Genomic DNA, 19,914 nt, shown 5'->3' with positions numbered 1-19,914 from the left:
GAGAGAGAGAGAGAGAGAGAGAGAGAGAGAGAGAGAGAGAGAGAGAGCGCTGAGAAAACTTGTCAGTTGTTAATGCAGCTAAATTAATACCATGTGATATTAATGCATTTAAGCAGAGAAAACCCCAGTCAATTACAGCGACCATCCCCTCCTCCTTCTGGATCTCCTGGTAAAATACAAGTAGAAGTATGAGCGTAGGGAAAGGAATAAAAATGCCTGTAAGAAAAAAAAAAGTGCTTTTGAGGGAAGTCTCCCTAACATGATTATATGTTCTTAGCTGTGCAAATTGAGGACTCAAATTTCTCTTCTCAGATGCCCCCATTGGAAATACCAAAGTCATGATTTTAAATGCAGTATAATTTACAAAGTCCAATCAACACGAGACAGGCTTAAATGTTACTTTGTTGCTGTGGTTACTTTGTTGCTGTGGCTATTTTTAGCTCTGATAACCCCTCATATTTATCTTTTCAAGTAGCAAGTGGCTTTAGAACTAATGCTAAATACCGCTATATCTAAGAACTAATGCTAAATACCGCTATATCTAAGAACTAATGCTAAATACCGCTATATCTAAGAACTAATGCTAAATACCGCTATATCTAAGAAGAGAAAATTTCAGCAGTAAACCAGCTAAGCAACTTAATACCTCAAGATGATACACTAATTTTGTAATAAAGCAAAAATATCTACTTGATTCAATTCTGTAATTTGATTACTGACATCATCTTTACTTGACTAACACAAGATGCATAGAAACTAACAATGTTTGGGAAAGTAGAAAGAATTACCAGGAATGTAAGAAGACAGCTTCTTCCTTGCGTTATCCCATATTAATAACAGTTAAAATTCCTGCTTTCTTCCAAATACAACTTTTTCACATTTTGCTCAGCAACTTGGAGTATATAGAAATCATCTCACAGATAGATTTTTTTTAAAATCAATACTTTACGATACTAAAAGTACCATGTATTGGGCTAAAAGGAATGATACATATTTTAAAGTTCTTATATTTCCACATAATATTAAAATTAACTGCAAACCTGAATTTGTATATATAAAAGAATTTGCATATATTTCTTTGATCGGGTTTCTTTGTCCACTTTTTAAAAAACAATTTTTTAAAAAAATCACTGAGTCGAAGAAAACCATAATCTTGAATAGAGCTTCTCACATTCCTGTTTATGAACAAAGACAGATCTTATCCAACCAAACATTCTTTTTCATGTCCTACTTTTCAGGGTCCTGCCTGTCTTTTTTTATGCACCTCCTTAAGCCATCACTTCAAAACTACAGTTAGGAAAGCACTTGCTCATTTTCTCTGATTTAACAGGGTGCTTTGTTTTGTTTTGTTTTTAGATTGATCACAAGCAATCTCTTAGGGAAAGAAACCCAGGTCCTGGTAGCTTCTGCAAAGGGTGGGCAGGCTGTCTGTCCAGTGTACTGTCTGTCACTCAGCAGAAACAAAGAATCCTATTGGCTACAAAGGTATTAGGAAAGTGCTCCCAGACGAAAGCATTTACCCAACTCCAATTGTTTGAAGGTCTAAAATACTAAGGAAGACGCTGTTCCAAGAGCTACTGTTTAAAACAATGCCATCTCTGTTCATAGTGAAATCTTGTTACTTAGAAATCTGAGTTAGTTTTTTAAATAATAGCTGTGTATCCAAAAAGTAATTCCAAAGAAGCATTCTTATGCCTACCACATGTTTTTAATTATAATAGCATTGGCTTACCTAAGTAAATATGTAGACCCTAATAATTGTGCCTTACATGTTAACAGTTTTGAATATTATTTTTGTTTTACTTTGGAAAAAACAGGATACTGAAGAGTAATGTAGAAAATGCAGTATCTGTCGGTATCAAATTGCTGTGGTTTTTGGGAATTGCAAAATACTGGAGCTAAAAAAAATAAAGAAGTTCTGTTGAAAAGTAATAATTTAAAACTGCCCTGATTTTAAAAGAAATAAATATAGCTATATCTTTATAGGATAATGTCAAATAGAAAGTAATCATATTCCCAGGCAATCATGTTTGTTGGCATTTACATGAGAATAGCGATGCCTTACAGTTATTTTCATAGTCATTCACTTAACATGGGATTAGCTCCAACATCTTCATAATTATCCAAGATCACCCAATTGAAAGTGATATGGTAGAAACATGTTAACGGTTACAACACTCTCACCATCTTAATACCAAACAGATTAACACACATGAAAGCAATAGTATAATTTGTACATTAAATAATATGCCAGACCAATTCTTATGGTAAAAAGAGAATCCTTATGAAGTCTAACTACTGCTTCCTGTGCCTTAGAATATTAAAGCAATCATTGCCCAGACAAAGGCATACGAAGCACGCATAGGTATGTGTAACTCTGTGGACTTCAGAGATTGTTCGTCCTCCCTGCCTCTACAGAGTCTATGAAGCCATCAGTTCCGAGATTTGCTTTAATGAAAATGGAGGGGAGGCTACAGAACAGTGAATTCATCATCTAGCTGGGATTGAAAACTAAGAAGGAAAAAAAATGTTTAAATTGTGATTTTTTTTAAAAAGTGGCTACAAGTTTAGTTTATAGCAAACAAAAACACACTGTACCTTACACACTCTTCATCAATATACTTCATGTCATTATGGATGCTAGAGTCTCATAAAAATTTTCCCTTCCTCAGCTTCTTCTACTGTAAAAGCCTCATGAAAGGGAAATGGCCATCTGTTTGCAAAGTGCTATGAAGTCAGAGCTACTCACATCAACCCATCTTTCTTGAACGCATATAAAAAGACTTTTCATACAAGACCTCACTATTTGATAATCCTTATTACACGTGATAAAGATCAGAGTGGGGCAAGTAGTCTCCCCATCTTGCAGGTGCCTCCCCATCAGGGGTGGAAGTGAGTTTTAGATGACAGCCTCTTCCAGTTCCAGCCGTTCTTGAAAAGGGGGAGTGGGGAGGGACTTTAAATCATGTTGTTTCTACTTATGCAGGGAGGATCCATAAAAAAGAGATTTATTATTGTATTTTCTGTTTGAAATGTAATATTTGCTATTTTTTTACTCCAAAAGTGCTCCTCAGTATAGTGCAGAGTAAATATTACAATTTTGTTAAACAGCCGCCAAGATTTAATTGTCTGTGAAATATAAGGCTTAGGAACTGACTTAACTACTGTTCTCCTGACACAGACGAGGCTCCCAGCACCCGAGGGGAGGCTACCCCAGAAAGAAAGAAAAGTGAGCTAGATGCCCCCAACCACACGTGTGGAAAAGCCTGTCCTAGGAACTTGGGGTATGGTTCTTGCAGGAGATTAAAGGAACTCTGTACAAAAAGTCAAACAAGAACAAACAGCTATGGCAAATACGACAAATCATGCTAGCAGTTTAACAGCGAGGGAGCAGGCGGAAATCCAGCAACCGCTGACACTTACTGAAGAAAATGTTCAGAGGACAGGGGAGAGGGGAAGAGAAACAGGGGACAGAAAGGAAGCTGAAGGAACAACACTGGTGTCCATATGTGGATTCTGCATTTTACTATGGTTGTATATACCTTGGTGGCTCGGCCAGGAACCTGGAAAGCCGGTGTTAAACTCCACGCTTTTGCACAGGGGTTTGGGCTAGGGATCCGCCAGCTCCTAGAGACCGGGTCACCTAGTGCGCCCCCTCCCCACTTTTACCCCCCCTCCCCACCCCCACCCCTCGCTCCTCTCCCAGCAGTGGCTTGGCAGTCGATTCCACCAGCCGCTCTGGGTGCAGAGAAGTCAGCGGGCCGCAGCATATTTGCCCCGGTGGCACCACAGGCACAAGCCAAGCCCGTAATTGCAAAGCAAACAAGGCTGAAATGTTGGATTCGCCTCCATGCTGACAAGATCTACGCTTTTGCCGCCAATTTGTTTTTGCAGCTCTATTTCAGGGCACTTGATTGAGGAAATGTTGAAAATAGCGGTGAGGGTTTCCCTAATGAGACCAGGGGGTGTTGGGGGAAGCGGTGGCCTTCCCTCAGCACGCGGGTCTCCGAGGTGAGCGAGAGAGGCGGCACAGTTAACCCCTTCCTGCCCGCATCGGGCGAAAAGTTCTCAGAGATCCGCTGGAGGAAGGTACCAGCCCTTGGTTCGGTCCCAGCAGCAATCCCTACTAACCTGACTGTGGTGGACTCGCTTCCCCCAGTCCACTCCACAGAAGGGCCTGGAGATGGAACGAGAATTTGACTAGAATAAAAGGGGAGAGATCCAGCATTCATCCCAGGGCCTGGACCTGTACACGGGCAGCAGCTCCCCCAGCCCCCCCCCCCCCTTCCCCTCCCTGGGAGTCGTTGCAGCCCTTTGAGCATTGGGGGTCCCCCCTCCCCGCTGTGAACTCCTGGGAGACCAGGTTTTCTGCTCAGGCCACTGAGGCAGGATACTCGGAGTCGGAGAGGAGACTAGCTTAGGGTATCCCTAAGCTAGGCCGCACTGGAAAGGCGAACTTGGACCCCTGATTCTGTCTGGCTGGGTCTTCAGGCAGCTAGATCCGGAAGTGAATTTAAAATAAAAACAAAAAAATAGATTTAAAAAACAGGAAAGAAAAAACGAAGAGGCAAGAGGAAAATAAGTAAATAATTATTGAGCGCAGCTTGATATCAGGCAACACTCTCTTGATCAAGGGCCCCTTTTAATCCTTTTAATCTAGCTCACAACCCCGAGACCTGTTTCATTTCCACCACTGTTTGAACGAAGAGAGAAACAAAGGCACCCAAAGCACTGACTTCGGTAATAGAGCGTTGAGGTGGCCCTGGCTACCTCTTGAGTTTGGAGTATTTAGGATGAGTACCAGATAAGCCAGGCCAGAGTTGGTCCTGCAGCCCGCAAGCCAGACTGATTTGGAAGACACTTTCCCCAGTGCCCGCAAAGGCTTGAGGTTGAAGGTCTGTTCCTTTATAAATGACTTCCAAGTCGCTTACCAGATTTAATGGCCTTCAAAATAGACTAAAACAACCCGATTGCAATTAGAACACTCGGGGGGTTCTCTAAATCGCCTTCCCACCAGCTTTGGGGACATCTTTTTGTGGAAAACATTAGTTGTGTTGTTAGAGGACACAGACACAGAAAGTGAAAGATCTGCACCCAGAAAACTACAAGAGCATCCACCAGAAAGTTCATAGAATGGGAGCTTGATTTGGGCACAAGGGGGGAAACTAACCAGCAGGTCTCCTATGAGGCGGAAACACTCAAGAAGGACCTAGAGGCAACAATGAAGTGTGGATTGTTCGCTAACTTTGGAAGGTAACCCTTTTGTCAGAGAGGATGGCAAGTCAAAAGGTGTCAGACCCACATTTAGCGACAATGTGGAAGTCTGGTTACCACCGACGTTCATTTCACAGCTGCCCTTCTATCTTGAAGAATAACAGGTTGATCTAGTCTTGACCCAAAATTCCAACCAGGTTTAAGATTGAAAGCCCGAGGTTTGGAGGTGATCGACGTTGGTAGTCTTTGACTAGCTTTGGAACTTGTATCAAAAGGAATGGTCAAAAGCAGAGACAGTAAAAGGGCACTAGGGGCGCTCTCACCAGAGACCCTGACTGCATGAGCCCTACACCTCTGCTCTTTTCCTTAATCTGAGATGTACCTTGGCCAATCCGAAGTTTCTTTCTGAAGTCACACTCTCCTGTAGACGGAAAGAGAAGACCCACAAGAGGTGAAAAATTGCTGGAGAATGAACAGTGCCTTCTGTCGGCAAAAGAAAAAAAAAAGCATCAGTCACACGGATTTAGTGAAGTCTCCAAATGTATTCAAAATGGAATTCTCCTTTTCCTGTATGCAAACATTTGCTTCCTTTGAAGTTGGATGCTTTGCAAGAAAAATGCGGTTCCACTTTTTTAGTCCTCGAGTTTGGGGCCTGTGTTGACTTAAATGAGCACTCTCACACAAGTATTAAAAAGAAAACCATTCTCTTTTGGAAAACAGAACAAAGTAGCGCTTCTCCAATCAGAGTGGAGATACATAATCTGTAACAACAAATTTGCCTCCTACTGCTGCGTACTTCCAGCAAGCATCCTGCCCTCTCTGTTTATATTATAACTTTGCTGCCTGCAATTATTTTTATTTTAATTTTCTGTCACTTTAACAGAAACCAGATCCTTTTCTTTTAATGTTTTGTACACAGCATGTTCAATTTGATAAGATGTTCTTTCCTACCCTCTTTTAGCTTTGCCTTTGCTTGTTTTGAGTTCTGTATCAGAAGTTTCTAATATTTCCCCCTCTTTTTTTTTTAGAATTTGTCCCTGTCTTGCTTTATTTGTTTGTGTGAAATTTAGTTTGAAAGGAGATCAGAGAGAGCAGGAGGGGTTTGTAATAAGAGAATGACCGAATGACCCAAAGGCTGATTATCTATCATTAACTGGAGACTCGGTGCACCCAAATTACCAGGAAGACCTCAGTCTGCCGGATCCTTACCCGGGCAGAAAGGCAACCGTGGAATGCACACACGCTGAAAAAGACTCATGACGTTGCAAGGGAGGACAGTGCTTGAACATATTTTCTTAAAGGAATTCTCCTTCAAAACTCAGCTCCAGTTGAAGGAATAAATTACTAGATCATAATATCTTGTGTCCAGGTAAAAATCTACACTCCAGTGCTAACTTTACCAATGTTTTCTTGCAACTAGCTTTCTTGTATTGTTTCATTAGAACCAAAATTGCAGTTAATTGTCTAAACTCCAGAGAATATTGAGAAATCAAGACAAGCTGCTTTTGATCTGCTAAACCCAGGGCTTGTAAAAAATCGAAGTTTGCCATTAATATTGACAATAAAAGTGTTTCTTTTGGTTAACCTGAAACCTAACCTATCCTGGCTCAAGTCTCTTGTCTCTAAGCAAAGACTGTAGAAGAATGCAGGAAAGGCTTAGAGGAAACTGTTAGAGGTAAAGAAATCCATCTATGTGGTGCATTGGAAAGTCTTCCCAGGAGTGCTTCCAACATAGCAGTTAGAGCTGGGAAGGAAAGGGACTCAAGTCACAAGTAATCCTGCAGTCCCACAAATGATGCCTCAGAAACTCCATGTGTTAAGCAGTCATTTCATTCCTATTTATCCTGAATCCAAGACTGTACTGCATGCTAGCTTAAATCCATTGCTGGCTAGTTCCAAAGAGTATAAATAAAATCATAGTCACGTTCTCACCTAAATTCAGAAGGATTTCTTTACAGCTTGGAAGAAATGCTCTTTATCTTTAACTTTTATTGTACTGTTGTGTTTTTTAATTGGTTTTTTTAAGTTCTGTGAGTGAAAGCCAGGGTCTATCTCTCAAATGCACATCCAGCCCTGAAATATCCCTATGTATGCAATTCTTTGTATAGGTTTCATAAATCCTGTGAGTCGTATCATCTTATAACATTTTATTCTAAACTCAGTATTTTACTACAAGGTGGCAAAGATCAGATTTATCATACTTCTTGAGATGACTATAATAACATATATTATGTTTAATGTTATTATATATAGTATTACCCAGTTCACAGCACACTTTATGTTGCCTTTAGTCTGAATGAGTATTTTTAATTTACAAATACCTGTCAAAGTACCAAATCCTTCTTCATCAATGAGAACTCTCCACAGCAGCAACATATCTTCTCGCTAATGCAAGAATGTAATCATGGCTTATTGAAGAAAATAGAAGACTGACTGCTGGTCATAATGGATAGGAGAATTTCCCATAAAGAATTTAAGAACAAACTAGTGCCTCATTCTTCCACAAGTCTCGGGTTCTGTAACAGTGTTAAATAAAATATAAGCCCTAACACTTCTGGAAAGTAAGTTTGGAGGGAAATCGAAATGGGGAGCAGAAAATGGGGGGGGGGGAATGTAGAAGGATATGGGAAGTCTTGACTTTACTATTTCCTAGGCACAACTGGACTGAAGGGTTCAGTTTTTTAATCATCCTCTCCATAGTCATCCAAGCCTTTGAACCAGCCCCTCCCTCCTCCATCTGCACAGATCTGTTTTGAATGGAGAACCGGGTGGCAGGGGGTTTACTCCCCAAATACCCCACCCTTTCCCAAAATCCAAGAAGAAATTCCTCAGAAGAAAAGAAAGCCACATAAGAGTCAAAGGCACCTTCTCCTGCCCTTCGTTTTTGAATTGGACATAAAGTTCAATCGACCAGATTCCCTACTTTACAGCTGCCTACTTTAAAACAATTTTTTCATGTCTGTACACAAATACTCGAAAAAGGAAAAGAAAGGAGGCTCTCTCAGAGGGAAGCTTTTGCTCCCACTCAACCCGTAGGCCGTGTTCTGGGTGTCCTAAAACATGGTGGGACTAAGTGGCTAATGTGAAATGTAACACAGTGCCTCCCCAGTAGAGAAAAGGCCTGCAGGGTGACAAGAGTGTGGCAGAAACAGTGTCTCTGGAGCAGGTGAGGCTGAGGTTACATCTTCAGTAACAGATTCATTTTCCTGTCACCTTCTGGGTTTGGTATTCCTTTGGGGTTGTTAGCATGTTCTGGAGTTCACTTTGTTACAGATATTTTGAGGAATATTCCCAATCAATTCTACTGCTTCAGTTAAGAAAGGAAGGTATGAAGGGGCTTGAAAGATGATGAAGGGAATTGAGCCATAATTCCTGTAAATATAAAATGTGTGTTTATGGCCTTCTGGCCTGGTTCTTTTCAGATCCAGTTTATTTTGAGTACTCGTGAGCAAAACACGAGATACAAAATTGCCCTTGCCTTTGAAATAATAAATACTCGGAAAAGATCTGTATTTCCCCTAAAAAAAAAAAAAGACTGAAGTTTAAAAAAATATTTAGTTTAAAACGGAGCTTAAAAGTCATATCTCACATGGGGCAAAAAATGTTTGCAATGGAGTCCCCAGCCTTCTTCTTGCCCTTCGAATCTTTTCCAGAGAAAGTAGTAGTAAAAAGGAAACAGACAAGTAACACGGACACAAAGTAAACGTTTGAAACCAGCCTTGTCCATTTGGCTGAGCGTGTGATGTGCAGAGCTGTAGATACACCATCAGCCTCAGGAAGATTATGCACACAGAATCTCCAATACTCCCCTAAACCTGGGCTGCCTTCCTGGGATGATCTGCTGACCCAGGACCACTCAGCTCTTAGCCTCCCAGGGGAGAGATAGTCCTCTATGGGATTCCTCCCTAAGCACCCAGAATGGCCCACAACCAGCGTTATCACAGAGCTATGGTGTTTGAGAATTCTAAATGTGTATCTTAGGAAGCAGTTCATCAGAGGCTCTGCTTGTACAGCCCAAGAGTGAGGAAGCAGGCTGACATCTAAGCTAGAAACTATACACTCACATTCCTCTTCCACCTTCCTGATGACCAACTTCCCTGTCACATCACCTTGATAGTTCTGTCATAACTACCCCCTGGGGTGAGGCAGGCCCGCTAAACTAGGGACAAATTTAAAATAGCATCTCAGCTTCAGAGTTTGCCAAAGTAGCAAGTTTACCTGGCAGTCCAAAATTACTGAAGTAAAATGTGTCAAAAGATACTAAAAAAGAAAAAGAAAAAAAAGAACAAATACAGTAAGGGTACAGCTCAGTTAGAGGCAGCCAGCTACTACATGTAGATACAACCAAAGCATACCCACTGGTCCCCTCTCTCCAGTCACCTACAGACTGCTATACTACTACTCTAGTCTCTGGGTTTGGGTGTCTGAGATACATGAAGCTTTAGACCCCTGGATTGTAGTAATTAACTGATAATGGTGTTGTCAGTGAGGAGTGATGGTCAGATTAGCATCTTTTACAGCCCCCATTTCTGTCCCATGTTGTCCGTTTCTTTTATCACTTGTGATATCTGGAGCTATGACTCTATACCCCTACTTTTTGTTGTTGTTGGTGGTGGTGGTGGCTTTTAAAAGCAGAAAGGGGGAAAAAGACTAAAAGTAGCAAGTTCTGATCCCTAAATCCTGAGGCTACAAGTTAACAGACAGCTTCTCTATCCCCAGTCCTATCTTTCTCTGGATTCTTCTTCAATCTCCCAATGCCCTAAAAGTCTATTTCCTGAGGCAGCCAAGAAACACCTTTCCTAATTTTTTATCTGTTGTTGGCCACAACACATCAATCATCTTACCTAGTCTACCTGTTCCCAAGGCCTAAATGTTTTTATAAACAGGGTTTTTGTTTTGTTTTTTTTTTAATGTATCAAATGTCAGAGGCTTGAACTACCAGTATTTACTGATTCAAGGTACCCTTCCTGCTGAAAATGTAAACAGAATCCTCCACCACGTTATCTCTACTCTTTCTTTGAAGAATCGGTTCTTTAAAAAACGCTCCTTGTACCCCAAACTGCATACCCACTGATGCTGTAAAGTAGAGATGTATGTAGGTCATTTTGTTCTGCTACCAAACACAAGCCTCTGGACTAACCAGCAAGACTGGTTCCAGCTACTTCTCATCCTGGATTTGTTCTGTCTTAGGACCCTCTGCTGGGGGCTAGCCTGAAAAACTGACTTCTTGAAAACAGAAGAAAGGCCACAACCTTTGAGTTTTCCCCCCTTCTCCCACCACCCAGCTCTAACGTCTTTTTTACTTTTTTTTTTAAATCTAGGTGAGATTACCACAGGGCAGTTAGGTCTCAGCCCTGGAGACCAAGGAAGCAAATAGGTAGCCGCTTCGGTTCCTTCTGATGTGGCCTCCCAGACAGAATCACAGTCAGCCAGACTCTAGGGGCATGGGAAGGACTGTCCATGCAGTCCTTAGCCTGGGGTTCTCTTTGATGTCTGAGACCAGAATGCTCCTGCCTCCAAAAAGCGATGCCCACGGCGGTGTCACTTGGGTCCTCTCTGCTTGCCTCCTCAGGTCCAAGGCCAGCCCTCGATTTGATCAAATTTACAGCCTAAGGGCTTCTGTTGACACTCTGTTACACACCGACCTCCTTCGTGTGGGTGAGCAGAAGAAATCCTCATACAGGAGGTTTCACCTCCTTCCACTGACCGCCCCTACCCGCGCTGCTTGGGAATCTGCCTAGGTGCCCCGCGGCTCGCTGACTTACAAGTAGAGATCCATTTTCCGTTCTAATGCGTTCAAGATCGCCAAGGCAAGCAGTCTAAACATCCACGAGCCTTCCTCCCTGCCCGCCTCTTAAACGTCCGTTTAATGGCTCCCCTCCGATAACTAAACCTGCTTCCCACAGATGCCCGCTTTTATGAGGGAGGCAGGAATGCAGAGATATATTTATATGTTTGTTCATAAAAACTAGAAAATAAGCTCCGAACACGCTGTAAAAACTATTCAGTTACTTACCAAACAGGCTAGTTAAGCCAGAGGAACACGGATATTCGCCACACCACAGATTCGAGAAATCGAGGTGCCCCACTTTGAAAACCTTCACAATCTCTGAAAGGGTGGCTGCACGAGAAAATTATGCAAATGAGTGCATGCACAAACTGAAGGGCCCATCCTCGTTTCCTCCAAGTTGTCAGCATAACCTGAATCATCCAATTCAGTGCCTAAACAAACAGGCCACTGAAACTTTTCCAAAATGTCCCGGGTCAAAGGAGCGCTGGCGTTCCAGCCTGGTCAAAGAGCCTCGGCTCACTCCCAACCGCACCTTAATGGGATTCCACACCGCCACCTCCAGACTCTTGTCGCCGTCGCCACCACCACCACCACCACCACCACCACCGCCGCCGCCGCCGCCACCCACTCACCTACCCCAAAACCCCTCCCCAGCCCAGCACAAAACTACAGGAGGCTGCTTGCTCAGAGTTCTCTGCCCTGATTACCTACAAAACAGTTGAACAATCATAATCTGCGTTCCTTCCCCTCTTCACCCCACCCCTGTAACTAGAAAAGAAAGTGAAATAATACTGTACCTGGTTTGAGATTCGTCAGTATTGGGGGAAAATATTTTAATAGCGAAGCATCTGTTAAACACTTGCATTAACCTATGGCTGATAAAAAAGTTTTTTTTAACCCTGCCCCCCTCCTGTTTTAATTATCTTACGGTTATGAGTGGACAACCAATCCTAGAAGAGGACCTCGGCAATTAGCAACGTGAACATCAAAAAGTTTTATTGCGGAGAGCGCGAGGCGCCGCCCCCGCCGCCCCGGGATTGGCGTGAGGAGTCTCTGACGACATATATTAACCCGAGCGGCCCTAAAGATGTAGCTGTACATGGAGATCTTGCTGGGAAAATCGGCTTGCTCCCTTCACTGCGTCCAGCCCAGGAGCACCGCCACCGCCACCCGGGAGTTTCCACGGCCACTGTGCACACCCCTCCGAGAGTCCATTCGCCGCTTCCCAGCACCGAGGCGCCTTCAGGGGCCCAAGATTCTTGTCGCGAGAGGAGAGGATCTTAGAAAATGGATGCGCTGAGACCTCTCTGGAAAGCCTCCGAGAGAGCCTGAGAGGAGCGAGGACGGACACGTTACTCGCAGCCTTAAAAACAAATCACACTCAAGGACCAAAACAACCAAATAATTTTGATTAAAACAATAAGCTCCCAAGAACCCAGAGCGAGCTGGTGGGGGGAGGGGAAGGGGCGGGAAGGGGAGGGTCGCACCGAGGTAGCTCCACGCTGAGCAGCGACCCCGCCGCCGCCTCCCGGCACAGCCGGGCCGGCTCCTCCAGCCCCGGCTTGGACTCGCCCCGGATTCCAGGTCAGCTTCGGAGCCAGGAGTCCCGTGCCCGGCATCTGCGGGACAGCCTCGCGGGAGCCGGCCGGCACTTTTGCATGAGCCCAGGAGCGCTCTGCCTGGTCGCTGCAGCGGGGCAAGCGGGAGCCGGCTCTCGGGCTGTAGAGCCGGGCGGGCGGCGGCGGCGGCGAGCAAGGGCGCACCGTGCCGGGACCAGCTCGCCGCGCCCCATGGGGAGCCGGCGGCCGCGGCACAGCTGAGGCGGCCCCGGCGGGCCAGGCGCGGGCCCCGGGCTGCAGCGGCTCCCTCTGCGGCTGCAGGGCCGGCCCGGGAGCCCGGGGGTTGGGGGGTGGGGGGTGGGGGAGACCGCCGATCGCCGAGGCCGGAGCCCGATCGGAGGGCGCGGCGGGGCTGCGCGCACGCTGGGGCGCGTGGAGGGCCACGGAAGGCGAGATGAGTCTGGTGGGGGGCTTTCCCCACCACCCCGTGGTGCACCATGAGGGTTACCCGTTCGCCGCTGCCGCAGCCGCCGCAGCCGCAGCCGCCGCCAGCCGCTGCAGCCACGAGGAGAACCCCTACTTCCACGGCTGGCTTATTGGCCACCCGGAGATGTCGCCCCCCGACTACAGCATGGCCCTGTCCTACAGTCCCGAGTACGCCAGCGGTGCCGCGGGCCTGGACCACTCCCATTATGGGGGAGTGCCGCCCGGTGCCGGGCCTCCCGGCCTGGGGGGGCCGCGCCCGGTGAAGCGCCGGGGGACCGCCAACCGCAAGGAGCGGCGCAGGACTCAGAGCATCAACAGCGCCTTCGCCGAGCTGCGCGAGTGCATCCCCAACGTGCCCGCCGACACCAAACTCTCCAAGATCAAGACACTGCGCCTGGCCACCAGCTACATCGCCTACCTCATGGATCTGCTGGCCAAGGACGACCAGAACGGAGAGGCGGAGGCCTTCAAGGCGGAGATCAAGAAGACCGACGTGAAAGAGGAGAAGAGGAAGAAAGAACTGGTCAGTACTAGGGGGACAGAGGGAGGTGAGGGGCTCGGGGGTTCTTGGGACCGCTGCTCTAGTCTTTCCAGACCAGCTGAGAAATTGTACGCCGCATTCTTTGACTGAATAGTGGGCCGAAGTTGCTTTCACCAGGTTGTGGAGTAGGGATGGTTTCCTCAAAAGCAAGAAAGGGAGGATGTCAGCAGCAGGATGTCCGCGCTTTTGGTCTTCCTTCGAGGTTCTAAGGCCCTCTAACCATTTAGGACTGACCTCCCTACATGTAGGAACTCACCAGTCTCCTGGTCGCACTGGCCGGGTTCCCTCATTCTGTGTTCATTAAAGCTATCTTTGGCTTCCAACCCAAGCTTTCTTCTAAATATTTCTAAAGTTACCTATGACCTCTCGGGTTTCAGTTATTCCACTCTTGATCACATCCCCCACTCCAAAATCGAGGCTGCCTCTGACTCTGAACAGTAAGAAAACGCTATGTTTGTTCACAGTGCTATGGCACGCGGGAGGTAACGGTAAACATTAAATCCCTTTAAGGTGAAAACACAGCTTTAGTTTCTCTTTGAAACTAGAGCGTAAATTCCCCCCAAGTAATTCACGAGTGTGTCTAAGTTTATTTGAGTGAGCTTGTGCACTTTTAGAGTAAAAGAAATACACATTTTGGTCATTGTTATGAATTCTAACATGAAGTTATGTGGAGCCACTTAAAGTGTCCTCGGGTTCCTGCCAACTGCAGGTAAAGTATGGTGTTCTGGATAAGGCTATGACCAAAAAGAACCTAAGAAATAATTCCATTTGTGGAAATTTTCTCCTTTGCGGCTTGTAGCCCTTTGATTCGTGCATGATGGAATGACCTTCCGAATAACCAGAGATTTCAAGGGCCTTGCAGGAGACATACTGCTGAAATCCATGTACAGAGGCTGCTGGTTGGCGGGAGAGGCCCAGGCCAGAGCAGAGGGGCCTCTGGATGTGGGGTTCGCTATTGAAAACAGAAGGCAGATTTAGCACTGGCCTCTGTTTCCTCTCCTGCAATAGCAGTAAGGGAAAAATAGAACCTAGGCTTCTCTGTAAACGCCTAGAAATCAGTTGGTTGCTTATAAATTTGCTGACTGGGTCCTTGAGCATTTGGAGAGGAGGCCTCGGCGGCAACTTAAAGCACTGGAGACCTGCATAACTTTTCTGCAGAGGCCGGTATCCGCATCATCCCCCTCATTGAGTGTTCCCTGGTACCCTCGTAGTCTGTGTCCTCTCGGCCGGAAGAGAGCTAAGGTGGCTGGAACCGGGCATTCTCGCTGAACGTCTCTTTCCATTTCTCTCCCTTTCGCCCCCTTTCTGTTTAGAATGAAATCTTGAAAAGTACAGTGAGCAGCAACGACAAGAAAACCAAAGGCCGGACAGGCTGGCCACAGCACGTCTGGGCCCTGGAGCTCAAGCAGTGAAGAAGAGGAGAGCTAGCGAGCCGGGGGTCAAGGCGCCAGATGCAGACCCAGGACTCCCCGAAAGCCCTCGGGCTCTGTTCTGAGGACTTCTTGCAGTTGGATCATCCGGTTTATTTATGTGCAATTTCCTTCCCCCTCTTTCTGCCCCCCCACCTTTGAGGCATCCGCTCCCCACCTCCCTCTCCAAAAAAAAGTGGATATTTGAAGAAAAGCATTCCATATTTTAATATGAAGAGGACACTCCCGTGTGGTAAGGGACCCCGTCATTCTCTGTGTGTGAATGTTCCCTCTTGGCTGTGTAGACACCAGCATTGTCCCCCCAACCCCAACCCCCGCCTCCTTACTCAACTCTTTCCAGATAAAAAGAAAAAAGTGGACACTAGTGCATATGCGAAGTGTATCTTTTTAATACTCGGCCTTTGGATATAAATATTCCTGGGGGTTATAAAGTTCTATTTCAAAGCAGAAAGCAGGGCCGCTAACATTTCTGTCTGGTCGTTTATCTAGTGCTGTCGCATTTCAAATGTCGCTGTTCCCTAGTCGAAGATGTTTCCACCAGCTTCTTGTTTTTTGTGTGCTTCCGTCCTCTAAAACTAAGTGGCATTTAATTAACATTGAAGGTGTAAACGTTGTAAGTATTCAATAAACCACTGTGTGTCTTTTTTACAAAAAAAAATCACATGGGTGATACCTCAAAAGAGTTTTGAAAACAAAGCTGTTAAGACTTGTTTTCATAATATTTAAAATATTCAGAAGTAAACTAAATTATCGTAATTGCCTCCAACTTTATTTGAAAGAGTCAGTGGTTCTAATCAATCAATATGATCTGAGGCTCCCTAGATGAAGGAACTGTTCTTAAAGCAAACTGTCCTGGTGAAAATCCTGACCAAAGGCCTGGGCTTCTATCCAGTCCTGTCTCTTTTCTTCTTGCTGAAGCTCCCAGGAGAACTTTGAGTGGTCTTTAGGTTGGAAGAAGGGCCTAGGCTTTGTGCAGAAGGTTTAGGTGGCCTTGTTTTATAGGTATCTATCTATTGGAAGCCCTGTGTCTGTAGCTTCGTTTTGTGTTTGAGGACCTTTTTTTTTTTTCTTTCCTGTGGAGGAGGTGTGAGGAGGATTCCAGGCCTTATTACAGGCATAGGAAATAGTCTGGGGCGTTTAGTTCAAAGTATAGGGCTTTTATCCAAATTTTTTTTTAAGAGAGAGAAAAAAGAGAGAAGGGGGGTTTTGCTAGCTGTCCAGATCGGAAGATTCTCATGAGCAGGGGCGGTGGAGGAGGGGAGTCTTTTGAAAGGGTCTATGATTAGGTAACAAGGAATTTTACGTCAAGTAAGAAATCGCGAACAAGACCACAGATTTAAAGGGGGGCGAGGGGTTGGGTTAGATTTACAAGGAGCTACAGGGAACTCAATATTAACTGCTCGGTGTCTGAAGTCTTCCAAGCTGCAACTCTGCAAGTGGCAACCTAGCCCCTGAATAGCAGCCGCCCAGGACTTCACTCTGTCCCGGGCTTTGCTGTCCTGGGGTCCTGTACTACCGAAAGTCCCTGCGCCCTGTTTTCCCGGGGTTAAATAGAGCTGTCACCTCTGGCTCTAGAAATCAAAGAAGCTGAAGTATGCTATTACGAACGAGTGGGAAACTGGGGAAGATTAACAGTATTTAAAAATGGTTTGTTTCCTGAAGCTCCATGTATATAAATCTGGTGTCGTAGAGCCTTGCCAGAGGGTTTCCAGTTTTAGCCATCCTTGGGGTGATATTCACACCTCGTCTCCAGGCACAAACCCTCAAGCGTTCCCACAGCTCCCTCAGAGCTTCTCTGACGGGGTGGTCTGCAGTCAGCCAGCCCAGCCCTTCGTGGGTGAGGGTGGGGGGCGGGTGTGAGTGGTGTTTCGGACTTCTGCGGATGGCTGACAACAGGAGGGCCAGGGGTTAGAACAACTAGGCCAAAGCGATCTGAACTTTCTCCCCTTAGGTCAGCCGACGCTGGGCCGACCTGGTGGGCGAGGGGCTGTGTTTACAGACACTTGCCTTTGTTTATAGCGTGCGGGGGTGGGGGTGGCTGCCCAGGTTTTCTGTGGCTCTCTGGATCATTGTCTGTTTAACCAAGCGGCTCTCTCCTTTTGCCTGCAGAGCCCTTCTGCATCTTTTATCAGCTCAGAAGAAAGATTCCATGTTTTAGAGGTAGAAGAAAGGGATCTAAGAGGGTTCTGGAATGGACAGAGATCGGTGACGGCTTAAACACATCCCTTATCTTCACCATGAGCGTGTGTGCCTGTGCGTGCTTGTATCTACTCTTCTAGGCCTTAATGGAATCTGGTTTAATCAGCTGTTCTGCTTTATTAAATATCAGCACAAGGGAATCTAAAGACCCTAGTGCGTTGTTCATAGGTGGTCATTTTACTAATCCTAGTGCGTTTAGACTGGCAATCAGGCATGGATCCTCTTTGAGTGACTATCCAGAGTCACTGAGCTGCAGAGGTCTTTCTCCCTCCAGCCAGAACCCTAACGCTGAATCTACCCTACCGCTCCAACCTTCCAGGAAAACCCAACTGGCTAGAATCCAGCTGACTTAGTACTAAAGCCACTAGAAAGCCCCGGATGCTCCAAAGCTTCAGCTGAGCAAACCCGCTAACTAGACACAGTTTTGAACTAGCAGACCCTTCAACCTGCAGAACATAGACAATCCTTTTCACAGTCCCAAATCTAAACCACCCCAGCATCCCCAGCCACCTCATTCTGCCTTGTCAAACTCCCATGGAGCGGGCTAGCGTGTTGAGGGAGGATTTCTACAGTGCTTCTATGCTTTTTCACGGCTACACAATTTTATTCTTTGTTTAAAGGCGGTGGAGGGGAGAGATTCTAAGCCTCTGCTTGTGGCAATGACTAAAAGGTCTCTGCTTTAATTGCTCGGATAATCTGTTTGCTGCCATTTTGTTAAGAGCAATCACTCCTGCAGCGAATTCACAAGCGTTCTAGACAGGCCGGAGCCGACAAAAAAATGTAGGATTTGACGTTAAAAGCTAAATGGGAAGCTGGGGCGCGGAAGGTAAATTGATGGTAGATCTGGCTGTCAGGGCTCAGCCCCAGACCTCCGTACAGGACCAAAGTCTGATAACCCTGAAGCACCAGCAAGGCTCTCTCTCTCTCTCTCTCTCTCTCTCTCTCTCTCTCTCTCTCTCTCTCTGTCTCTGTGTGTGTGTGTGTGTGTGTGTGTGTGTGTGTGTGTGTGTGTCTCAGCTTAGGAATGAGTCAGTATCCCCCTCGACTGGCTTTTCCAAGACTTTTGCTCCCAGCGACAAACACTGACAGCAGCTACCAGACAGCACGTCCGAAATGACAGCTAGGTCACTGGGGGACTCTGCATGCCTACTTAAACCCAGACACACTGAAGAAGCAAGGATTTCTGGCTAGTTCGGTTGTAGCATTTTCTTTGAGGGGAGGAGTTTCAGAATTTAGATAGTAGAAGAAACTGCTTGGGATGTTGATTTCAGCAATGAACATGTATGTAGCATGTCATGGGTGATGCCACTCTCCGTGACCCTTTAAAAATGTGCCTACCTCACTTCCGGGTGGCGTGATGGCCCATTCCCCTTCCCTCACCTGTAGCTCTGCGGGCTGTTGCCCCACAGGGGCAGAGAATCTCAAAGCTAGTCTCTCCTAGTGCCAAAGATTGGGGAGAGGGGCGGGGGCAATTTAGGATTTCAGATTTCAAAGGAAGAGGTGTGAGGAATGGAGAGCGATCTCAAACACAAACCCGCGGGAGACAAGAGCTTTGGGGGCTACTCCACCTCCCCCATCCACACCCCTAGATTCTGAGGAGAGAACCTGGGTCAGGTGCTAGGGCCTGAAATGTTCACAAGGCTACCAAACAGAGCAAAGGATGCTACAAAAGCCTGGATTTGCCTTGAAACAGCGGGTCTACAAACTATAGGAATCTGCTCCATCATTCCTGGGTCTTTACCTATATGCTGTCTAAGGTCGTTTGTGCTAGTAGTGGGCTTATCTTCCACCACCGCCGCCTTTCGTCTTCCTTGCTTCTCCTAGGGTTGGCTGGTGGATGCAAAACAGAGTTTGTTTGAAAAGTAAGTCTGTGGCTGCATAAACACCATAGACTTCTGAATCTGGGCCCTGGCCATTGCCTACCTAGTAGTCATGGTTATATTAATCTAGGAGAATCGGAACCGCTGAAAGTCAAATCCTCCGGCCCAGATCTCCGCACGAGGAGAGGGCGCTAACGAGTCTCCGGGATTCCTCTCTTGTCCTAGCCCTTGGATCTCTTGGACAGTAAGAAAATTCCCAAGGAACTGCCCTCAGACTGAGGTTCAGAAACCGGCTGGAGGCCCCAGCAGCCTAAATTGTTCTTGTGGAGATTATCGGGGTGTGTGGAAGAGGTCCGTTAGATATTTTAAACTGTTTAAAAGAGGAAGATGGGGGCTGTTCCAAAAAAAGAAACCAATCCCACGTTTCCGGGGGGCCGGACAGTTCTAAGAACGTCGGCCTCACTACCCAACCGGTGTGTTTCGAAGCACAGCAACTGTCTGCTCCAGTCATTAGCCTATGAGCGCCTTTGGCTGGCCAGCATCCTTAAAGTAAATGTAACGGAGTTCGGGACTCATGCGCACAATTCTAAACTCCCCCACCCCCAACCCCACCCCCGCCCTGAGTTCTCACCGGTTCCCCGGGTTCTCACCGGTTCACCCTGCCCGAGTCAGTTCTCTTGCAGGAGCGAGAGCAACAACCCCCTGCATATACACTCCCTCCAAATGTCTCCCGGTATTTGGACCGCTTTGATGATCAGATGGTAGAGCCCTGATTACAAATTTATTCCCGGCCTCTCCGTCCGTCTTTATCTCCGCTATTAGGGACATCTGGGAGTGATTAGTGCCGCGCCCGCTCCCGGCCCGGCTTTCCTAT

The 19,914-nt window shown here is 46.3% G+C and overlaps 1 protein-coding gene and 1 long non-coding RNA gene across 2 annotated transcripts in view; one reads left to right on the top strand and one right to left on the bottom strand.

The window, feature by feature from the left end:
* Positions 1 to 11,973, bottom strand: part of LOC114612748 — a 16,593-nt gene extending 4,620 nt beyond the window's left edge. Inside the window, exons 1-3 of the long non-coding RNA XR_003710079.1 lie at positions 11,803 to 11,973; positions 11,231 to 11,335; positions 5,597 to 5,697 (exon numbers count right to left, since the gene is read on the bottom strand). This is a non-coding gene — a long non-coding RNA (uncharacterized LOC114612748). The remainder of the gene's footprint in view (positions 1 to 5,596; positions 5,698 to 11,230; positions 11,336 to 11,802) is intronic.
* Positions 11,974 to 12,096: 123 nt separating this feature from the next.
* Positions 12,097 to 15,773, top strand: Hand2 (heart and neural crest derivatives expressed 2). The gene is made up of 2 exons (XM_028757774.1): positions 12,097 to 13,573; positions 14,905 to 15,773. The coding sequence occupies exons 1-2, from the start codon at positions 13,019 to 13,021 to the stop codon at positions 15,001 to 15,003; spliced, it is 654 nt and encodes a 217-aa protein (XP_028613607.1). The 5' UTR covers positions 12,097 to 13,018; the 3' UTR covers positions 15,004 to 15,773.
* Positions 15,774 to 19,914: the final 4,141 nt, after the last annotated feature.

Source organism: Grammomys surdaster, unplaced genomic scaffold (genome assembly GCF_004785775.1).
Source record: "Grammomys surdaster isolate TR1022 unplaced genomic scaffold, NIH_TR_1.0 126182, whole genome shotgun sequence".
Classification (NCBI taxonomy): Eukaryota; Metazoa; Chordata; class Mammalia; order Rodentia; family Muridae; genus Grammomys; species Grammomys surdaster.
Note: the sequence above shows the minus strand (reverse complement) of the source record. Positions and strands in the feature narration are given on the sequence as shown.